The sequence below is a fragment of the Saccostrea echinata genome, unplaced genomic scaffold (assembly GCF_033153115.1).
Source record: "Saccostrea echinata isolate AGI-Se365-2 ecotype Australia unplaced genomic scaffold, CSIRO_AGI_Sech_v1 ptg000033l, whole genome shotgun sequence".
NCBI lineage: Eukaryota > Metazoa > Mollusca > Bivalvia > Ostreida > Ostreidae > Saccostrea > Saccostrea echinata.
In genome coordinates this window covers 31,714,173-31,724,558 of record NW_026889782.1, presented here as the reverse complement: position 1 = coordinate 31,724,558, position 10,386 = coordinate 31,714,173, and the positions used below count along the sequence as shown (strand labels likewise).

The following is a 10,386-nucleotide window of genomic DNA, read 5'->3' as shown; positions in this document are numbered from 1 at the left end:
ATTGTTTTAAAAGGCTACTCCTCACACAGTTTTAGTCTGATTGCAATAAATCTTGCCACAAAAAGAGACTAAACCAAGGCTCATTATTCTATTTTTTGCTGCTGAAAAGTTTCCAGTCCAAGTGCTACTTATACCTTCCTTTGTTATAAGTACAACCAATAGAGCTACAGAGATTTCTGGTCTTTAAGAGTTGGTCAAACTACAAGGTCAAAGGGTCAATATTGTTTATATCCAAAGGAAGGCCTTGTCACATGGGATACACCAGTTAAATATAAAGACCCTAGTAATAACTGTTCAAAAATTATGATCAAGGTTAAAGTTTATTTAAAATTAGGTCAAACTAAAAATTCAAGGTCAAAAGATAAAAATTATTTATATCCATGGAAAGGTTTTGTCACAATAAATGTTCATGTGAAGTATGAAATCCCTAGCACTAATGTTCAAAAGTTATGGACAAAGTAAATGTTGGGTAAATTCTTGCAAAATTGGCTCAAACTCCAAGGTCTGATTTGCGATTAAGGACATACGCAACGTAGTTTGAACTCTATTGTCTTTTTCCTTGGAGTTGAAGAGTTCCAATACTTAAAGGAACAGTGTGTAACATTTTAATGTATATATATAATGTTGAACACTTCTACTAAAACAAGTTTGGAAAAACAAAACATCTAGAATATATTTTTAGTAATTTTTGTATATTTTTCTTTGAATTATACAAGAATTTTCATCAATTGATATCTTTTCAAAGCCCCTGGTAATGCATGCTTATTTTTTGTCTACGAACATCTTATGGCACTTTAATCTAAAATTAAAAATATCTTGAAAAATTATCAGTGGGTAAGGAACGTTGCGTATATCCTTAAATACTGATTCTTTAAAATAATTCTTATATAATAATAGAAATGTACATTTGCATTTTTTCTATTAATGAGGAGGTCATATATTTTGGTACCCCAAAAAGGTCTTGTCACAAGGAATAAGCAATTGAAATATGAGAGCCATAGCTCCAATCCATCAAAAGATATGGGCAATGTTCAAGTTTTTGCGGACAAACAGACGGACGGACAGGGTAAAAACTATATATCCCCGAATAATCGTTTGCGGAGGCATAAAAATTTTCACTATAATTTATATAATTTATATATATTTTTTTTCCAAACATAGAGTGCACTTGTTTGCAAGTGATATGAATGCAAACGGTGAGTGCAGGTTCATAACGGTAGAAGACAGAGGGTATGCACATATATATTGTTAAATCACATGTTTCGTCAGTTTAAATTTTCATGATTTGAGAAAAAAAATAATGTGATCTAATTTCGTATGATGTTCTTTCCATGGTGTTTTAAATACTTTTCAATAAAATATTTTTGTAGGGTAATTTTTTTTTGCATTTTAAGACATAAAGTCGTGTGCCTTTTCACACCTCTAAATCATCGAAAATTAAATTCCCACGAAAAATTGCTAATTCCAACAGTAAGTTGTGCACTGTCAATTTTTTTTTTATTCTTGACTACTTGAAACATAATGTAGGATTTATGATCTGTAACAAATATTTATAAGGAAATTATTTGGTTATTTTTAATATTTTCTCTTTATTTTATGATTAGGCTAACAAAAACTATAATTATTACGATTTATTACGATTAGATAAAATGTCATTAAATCATAAGATTATATCAATAACATCATTTCCTAGTATGAATTATTAGATCAATATTTCATACGATTAGAATAATATCATATCAATCATTGTAATAAAATAAAAACTTTTGTATGCACTTGAACTAGTAATCTCAGAAAGGATAAAGTATCGTATACGTATTAAACATTTTAATTAACATCATGTAACACATTCAGTGAGGTTTTATCATCATGAGAGTCCCCTTAATCTTGCTACTATCAGTCACTGTAGGATTCCAAGGACTGTACCAGTATTTTGGAGGCCAGGGACCATTGAGGAAGGCCCAGTGACAGCAGTTAAACCACCACCCTCCTCCATGGTACGCAGCACAGTTATATACGCTATACCTGTCGTTATCCCTGTCCTGGGTGGTGAATGACATCCCAGACAGATCAGCGTTAGGATTCCTTGTGTTTAACATTCTGTCACCTGTAGAAATAAAGGAATATGAATTACAGTGAAATCTTAAATCTATCCATGTCGTTCTAAGATGATTAAAAAATGAATTGTAAATACACTGAACTTCATATTCAAATAAGCAACTTTTCAAGCATTTTAACAAATTTTATGCGGTGAAATAATTATATGAAATATTAACTTATTTGTTCCTGAGAAGTATTTCTTACTTTTATTTAAAGAATTTTTAACTCAGTTATGCAGCAGTTCATTAAATAGGAATAATTCAAGATGACGGACATAAAACTATTTATCTTTTCCAATGCTATACGAGATTTCTGTTATTTATTTCTAGAAAATTACTCACAGTTCTTCACTATCCTGCTTTGGGACTATGTTTTTGAATATAATGTCTTAAAGCAATAGATTAATTGATTTGAATGGAAAGGTTCAATGTTTTTGAGAATGTGACAAATAATAATTTAACTGATTTAACTGATTGGAAAAAAAAATATAAATAAAATAATGAAAATTTGGTTTATCTTTCAATAACAACAGTCAAATAGTAATACCCGGAGCATGATATATGTAAATTAACCATTTTTTTCTAAAGATGACAACGGATAACAATAATGTATTTATTACAAAAAACACGGAACTATTATGTTCTTTGATAATTTAATCAAAGTACTGAAAGTACTGATACGAGTTGATGGTTGTTCAAGCTTAGCTAATTGGCATTGTTTTAGTGATAAAAAAATTAATATATCTATTTCGAAATAGAAATTAAGATTTCCATTTGATTTCTGATATCAATTTCATGATATCATGCACTGTTTTTTTATAATACGTTGGCAAATAATGTTTTTTGAAATAATAAAAGAAACATTCTTTTACAACATAATTACATTGTATACATTTAATAAGCATTGCTGCCTTATTTTAACAAATGAAATGCCACACACAGCTACAGTATCATAAAACATTTTGAACCACAGTTTCTGACATTCCTTAATCTGTATGCAGCAAAAGTATTCCTTTTACTCAATTTTTTTTTATGATCAACTACTAGATAAGTACATACCCTTACATAAATCATTACATGTCAATTTTTTAAGTATTATTTTAGTCTTCCAGTTTAAAAGTGTAATAGGACAATAAACAGTTAAAAATGAATTTTAGAAAGTCAATGTCACATTTTTTTGTTCGATAATTTATCATAATTGACAAAAGCATTTTCAAATGTAGAAAGCAAAAGGTATGTAATCTAAATAACATAAGTTTTACACAGCATCCAAGATCCTGATTTACAAATAAATGCTACACTAATCAGAGTACTGATACAGTCATGAAACACAGGGCCAAACTAATGTATTCATGAGTATATAATCATCACAGCTATTGCAGATTTAAAAGTCCTGTGACATCGACATATATAAGAACTTCAAAGATTTAAATTCAGTTTAAGTTACATGTATAACAATAATTCTTAATAACATTGTTGCGGGCCTTACACCATGGTCCAAAAGAGAGCAAATAAATGTGACACCTTTAGTAGAAGTAATCAAATATTGGAACTGATGATACAACGTGTATTTCAAAATAAGAAGGTGATGCTACTTATCCTACAAAATCCAAACAGTCTGTATTTGTTGAGATTTTAGCCTCGTATATATCACTCCACCAAAACACAAAATTAGTGTCAAGTGCTTTGTAGTATGTTGTTGATGGGGGTAACTTTCTTTGAAAAAGAAACCACAATTAGCTGATATAAAATATTTTTTACCACAGAATATTTATACAAGATAGAAGTCTTTATTATGAAAATGGACACTCTTCACTTCACATTTCTTATTATTTACTAAAGGGGTACGTGGCTGTCCTCCAACATACATAATACTGACAGCACAATTCTTTAATATATCTGTGTTTGAATTCCTCTACTACAGCATAAGGTTTATACAAATCTTCCCAGGCACAAAGCAATTGCCATCCCCTTTGCACTGTCATTTGAGGTTTATGTTTCTACAAAAGAAAAATGAAAAGTCTGAGGCCTGAGAGACACATTGCATTGTATGTACCAATTTTAAATAAAGACCACTTTTTCTTTTTTAGAAAGAAATGTTATTCTTTTCCACGTTTTATCTGCGTTAAAAAAATACACAACATACATAAATTTAGCCCTTAATTCAAATTTTCAGTTTCTCCGTCAGTATGGACAAAACACGTCAACATTTAATAGTAGGTAACTTTTTTAGCAAAGTATTTTTTTCAAGTTAGCATTTTGCTTACTTTTAAATAAAAAAAACTGCTTTTTGACTGTGTCGTCTTGAAGAGAAAATTTTATACAAAAGCCGTGAGAAGTTAAGGGAAGATGGGCCTTATATAAACATGCAACACGTATAGTCGATCAGTACATACAGTATAACTATCGATAGACTTAATTGCAGACTTAGCTTATCTATCAGAATAACATTTGCATAACAATGCATGAATGTAATTACCTTGTCGTGTCTCTTTTATATCTCTACGCAAGTTCGCTTCTAGTCTTTTTCTTTTGAAGTCCCCTTGTAGATTTTTCTTGCCGATATTCATTCGTTGTTGTTAACAAACAAAACAGAATGGTGCAAATGAAGATGAAAAGTAGTTCAATCTATTTCCAGATTTCAATCTCAAACATTTTTCTTCGCATTTCTCTCAGTTGATTCTTTTCATAATTCATTTATGTGAATATAGTTTAAAAAATAACATTTTTCACTTAACAAAATATGTTAAGTAATACGGTACTATTTTACCTGTGCCCATCCATGGATAGCGGTTCACTACAAATATTGCTCCGAGGCGAGAATTACTAGGGTAATGGCACTTTATTTTTTTGTAGGACCGACACAATAAAGGATTTCAAAAAAATGATATTGAGTATATCTATTATGAATTTGTTTTTTTTAAAAGAAACGGTATAAGGTGTTGAAAAAAATATGCCCGCTTTCATTTATGGAGAATTTTTCAACCTGCAAGAAAAATTATAGAAGAAGGCACGGAATTAATGAGGTCTCAGCTACGTAAAGGAAGGCCTGAGTTCACACCTGTGATGCACCGTATGGGAAGTTTCATTGTGATGTCATTAAAATATTAACAAACGACAAAATCTATCTTAACCACATGATGATGCGTAAATTACAACTTGCATTCATTTATTTTATCAATTATTTATAAAAGCACGTAAAATCACAAAATTTGATGACATTACTGCCAGGTTATAAGAAGCAAATCTTGTGTCATAAATGACGTCACTAGTCTTGACTTGACGCAGGACGAGAGATCCTGGAGGAGTGCATCCCTTGGTTTAATATTTAAAAAATGCTTATTATAATAAAAAAATATAAAACCATTGCCAATGTTCAAATCAAATCAATAAAATTAAAAGGAAATAATTTATTTAAAACAATAATGTAGAATATTGATTTATCTAGGTGCAATGGAGCTGCACAAACACAGAGAATGTAAAGAATATCGCTTCCACGATAAGTATATACCTGATTAACCTCAAAAGTGCAAGGACATAGACTAGACTGTTTGAGTTGAGATATGGAATATCAATTGCTTATATCATGTATATTTTGAAAAGTGCTGGGAGCTGATTCTGGTCGGCATAATATTATTTTTATTCATGACAGAATATAAGCGGAATGGAAATTTTGAGCAATTATACGCATTTTCGGCAAAATTAGTATTTCCGAATCAGCTCAATTTAGCTCCCAGCACTTTTCGGGAAGCCGCTGTAAATCTTTTTAATATGTATCAATTTTTTCTCCAAAAACATGCGTATGCCCTTGCACTTGCTTCATTTCCTACATTCAGATGATCAATTCTATTTTTATACCAGTCACGTGACACACAGCTGATGCATGCGACGTAACTGGTTCTGAGTAAGCAACATACCTATCCATCATGGATATCTATATTACCTTTCCTACATGTTTACAGTTACTTTGTTACAAAGATTTTTAAAAATAACACGTTTTAAGAATGTACTAAGATCGCATTTACTATTTCCTTCTTTAATTTAATTTGAGGTTATTTGGATCAAATGCAGGAAAACCTGAATAAGAGTATAATTGAGTTGATGTTCCTTCAACTCGTAAAAATACATTGACAGAAATGTTGTATATTGTTTAAACAGAGGGGAACACAAGAAAACCTATTCAAAATAATTGCTTTCAGTTAATAATTCTGTCATTTCAAGAATGAGACAGGGAAACTACTATACTTTACTGTTGGAAGACTTGACATAAGGTTCAAAGTATTAAAGCTGTAATTATCAAACATCATGTCTCAATTTTAATCCCTCTCCCCCTCTCTCTCATTATCTCTCTTTTCTCCTCTCTCTCTCTCTCTCTCTCTCTCTCTCTCTCTGCTACGATAGTCACAGATCACATATTTTACCTATTACTTACCCAATGATCCGGAAGCTGGCCCTCCAAGGAAGAGTTTGTAATTGTTTTTCTCATCAGAAATCGAAAACTGTTGATATTGTTCATACAAAGTTTTGCCATTTTTTAATGTAATAGAGACGTAGAGGGATGATTTATTTCCCTTGGTAAGCTGATGGATCACGTCATTTCCTTCAATACGTTATTGTAAGAGTATTAAGTGTAAAGTAAGTTAATGTTTAATAAGAATCGTTGTAGAAGAAAGTAACCAAAAAGAACTAAACATTAATATATATATATATATATAGATATAGATATAGATATAGATATATATATATATATATATATATATATAGAGTGAGTAATATACCTTAGTTAAGTGAATTTTAATGGATCGATACGATAATATATATTATGATTTATGATTATGTAAATTTTTATGCAAAAAACAACATATTAATTTTTAAAACAGAAAGCAGTTAATATATGTGATGATTTGTGATAATGGGAATTCATACTTAAATAACAGAAAATATTTCCTTTTAAAACAGTGTAATTATGAAACCAATTATCATTCTTTCAAATAAAAAAAAATATACAAGTCTTTACCGATCCAGTAAGTGCCATTAGGGTTTCCAAAACCCTTTTTGTACTCCGCCCAATTTTTGTTAAAGCTTATTGATCCGCTCTGTCTTCTCTGGATTGCCTAAGGGTTATCAACAAAAATATAAGATTGTATTGAAGTCTGATAGATGTATTTATCTCGTAAGTGTGGTGGATACTACTCATAAAATAAGCCTATGGTTTATCTCCAGAATGCTTTATCAGTATCACTTCCAGTTTTGATGTAATCTTTCCCTTGAAGGTGTAGATTTATTGTCACTTGTATTTGTTAAAATTATTGCGTTATAAAATAAATAATAGTAAGCAGAATCTTTCGTAAAAACAAGTAAAAATTCATTGTAGAGTAATAAAATGTCAAACCCTGACTGCTATTAGGCATAGTACATCCAAACAATAACACAAAAATACTGTTAATTCCGTACTTAAAAGTACGTTTCGCAATGCATCGGTGTTTTTGACATAATCGGTAAATCGTTGGACTGACGTTCTGAGGATCGTGAGTTTGATCCCCACCACGAGTGCTAACACATTTTATCTAGAAAACACAGCCGTGCACTATTTCGGCATAGTATCCTTAAATGGTAGTATATAAATCCTAAAAACATTATGCGAAAATGGTTGGAAATTGATTATATAGAGACAACTGACAGGAAGAAAAATTCTAGCATATAAATTATCCTAGATCTACAAGAAAAGGTATCGTCCTTCACAGAATCGGAGTATTAATCAAGATTTCCTAGTCCTTATTCTAGCTTGTAGTATTACAACCAACTTTCATTTAAAAGTTTGAATGAAATAAACCTCCAACAGACTGAAAAAACATGTTTTAAAAGAGGAAAGAAATATTACTCCAAGATTTCATTTTTGTATCTACAAATAACTTTCTTTCGGCATGTCAGCGTTAACATGGCGACGCCATTAATTTACGCGTAGCTGACTTTGGCAGAAACCAATCAAAATAATTTTACATAGATTATCTCAAAGATGCGCTAAAAAACTAAAATCGTATGAGATAAACAATACAACTATAATTGTATGATTTAAAATTTGCTGTATTGAACTCGTTAATTTGAATAGTGTATATTTGCACAGCAAGGCTCTTGAATATACACAATTCCTACTCGTTGGATAATGCAAATACAAAATTAAACAATATACATATTTTCTCTAGTTCTCTCCTTCTTTTCATTTTGTGTCAGATAGAAACTCTACTTGTAGTTCCACAAGCTCTGGAAGAGAGAGAGACAGAGAGGGAGAAGAGAGATATTTCTTACCGTCCACCCTCCTCCTTTAGTTGCCATATCACAGTACACTCTGACCCTGGTCTCGTTTCCAAACGGATTTATCGTATATACACCAGACTGTCTGTGTCCAAGTAGATAGTGTTCTTTACAATCCCTTTTAAGTTTTAAACCTGAATAAGAATATAAACATAAAAATCTGGATAATCATTATAATATATATACACACACACACACACACACACACACACACACAGAGAGAGAGAGAGAGAGAGAGAGAGAGATCACATTACCTTCTTCCAATGTTTTCACTTCCGTCCTATTAAGATACTGGTAGAGATCGGTCATATTTTCCTTTAGAATTTTAAACTTTTGATCAAATTCCTGAAACCTATTCTGACAGTTTTCTGAAATTTTCCTGCCCTCCTGTCTTTGAGTTTTAACCTCTCTTTTTAATGATTCTACCGTATTCTGTAAAGTTTTGTCGCGTCTAAGAAAATCAATCTCTTTTTTCAATGTTTCTACCGTCTGATGTAAAGTGTTGTTCTGACTTAAAGTATCGATCCGTCTTTTCAATGTTTCCATCTTCTGCGCTATAGTGTCGTTTTCACTTAGGATAGCAACCTGTTTTTTCAATGTTTCTACCGTTTGCTGTAAAGTGTTGTTTTGACTTAAACTTTCGATCTGTTTTTTCAATGTGTCCATCTTATGCGCTAAAGAGTCGTCTTGACTTAGGGTAGCGACCTGACGTTTCAATGATTCTACCGTCTGCTGCAGCGTGGACACTATCTTTTCTGTAGACGCCATCCTTAGCTTCACAGAGCTAACGTCGTCCACTACTACCTTAACATTCTTGACCACGGCTAAACGGATGAGAGTTTCCTGGTTGATGATCTGTCGGAGTACATCGATTTCCTTGGTATGTCTCTTTTTGATCCAAATCGTGGAGTTATAGTCACAAACGCAGATCGTGTAAGAAATTGTTATAGAAATAATTAAATGAATGAAAACCTTCATTTCTAAATTAAGATGTGAGCAAACCAGATCCAAATAGTACAATATATTCATCAGAGGAATGAATCTGTATTATATAGAGATATATGGGAATTCCCCTCAAATTAAGCAATGGTAGAGGAATCAAATGACAGCTTAAAAACCTTGCATGACTATAGCAATCAATGTCAATAAATATACACATACAATATGGGACGTTTCATCCTCATTTCAATTTTTTTTGTATTGAATGCATATTTTTTAAAAGAGAAACCAAAAACATCTTAATAGAGGAAAATATGAGAGAGAGAGAGAGAGAGAGAGAGAGAGAGAGAGAGAGAGAATAGAAGAAAAAAAGAGTAACCTGCAATTAATCTTAAAACTATGAGATGCCTGGTTTTAGCGATTCTTTTGAACTTCTACACATTAACCAGTCAATTTTAAAAAAAATATATAATATAATATTTTGATAATTAAAAACTATCTTAATCTATATATTTTCTAGCATGATGTTAAATTACAATAGAAATCAAGACATATGTAATGAAATCACATTTTCATACGAATTTTCTCACTTTTATCTGTTTGAACTAATGTATATATACGGAGAGATATTTATGTTCATTTTCCAATAATAAATAATGTCAACTTCAGTTCTCACTTTCATCTCTTTGAAGTAATGTACTTATACGGAGAGATATTTATGTTCATTTTCCAATAATAAATAATGTCAACTTCAGTTCTCACTTTCATCTCTTTGAAGTAATGTACTTATACGGAGAGATATTTATGTTCATTTTCCAATAATAAATAATGTCAACTTCAGTTCTCACTTTCATCTCTTTGAAGTAATGTACTTATACGGAGAGATATTTATGTTCATTTTCCAATAATAAATAATGTCAACTTCAGTTCTCACTTTCATCTCTTTGAAGTAATGTACTTATACGGAGAGATATTTATGTTCATTTTCCAATAATAAATAATGTCAACTTCAGTTCTCACTTTCATCTCTTTGAAG

The 10,386-nt window shown here is 31.0% G+C and overlaps 1 protein-coding gene across 1 annotated transcript; it reads right to left on the bottom strand.

Annotated features, from left to right (window-relative positions):
• Positions 1 to 1,850: 1,850 nt before the first annotated feature.
• Positions 1,851 to 9,389, bottom strand: LOC133198418 (fibrinogen-like protein 1). Its single transcript, XM_061334513.1, has 5 exons — positions 8,666 to 9,389; positions 8,406 to 8,545; positions 7,117 to 7,213; positions 6,532 to 6,699; positions 1,851 to 2,107 (listed from the first exon to the last, which is right to left on the bottom strand). Exons 1-5 carry the CDS (start codon positions 9,387 to 9,389, stop codon positions 1,851 to 1,853), a joined length of 1,386 nt encoding a protein of 461 aa, XP_061190497.1.
• Positions 9,390 to 10,386: the final 997 nt, after the last annotated feature.

Excerpts from the sequence above, each read along its gene's own strand:
- LOC133198418 (XM_061334513.1), bottom strand. The coding sequence starts at position 9,389 with ATGAAGGTTTTCATTCATTTAATTATTTCTATAACAATTTCTTACACG. Across the intron at positions 8,546-8,665 it reads AGTGAAAACATTGGAAGAAG|GTTTAAAACTTAAAAGGGAT; the intron begins GTAATGTGATCT and ends ATTCTTATTCAG. Across the intron at positions 2,108-6,531 it reads GCCAGCTTCCGGATCATTGG|GTGACAGAATGTTAAACACA; the intron begins GTAAGTAATAGG and ends TTATTTCTACAG.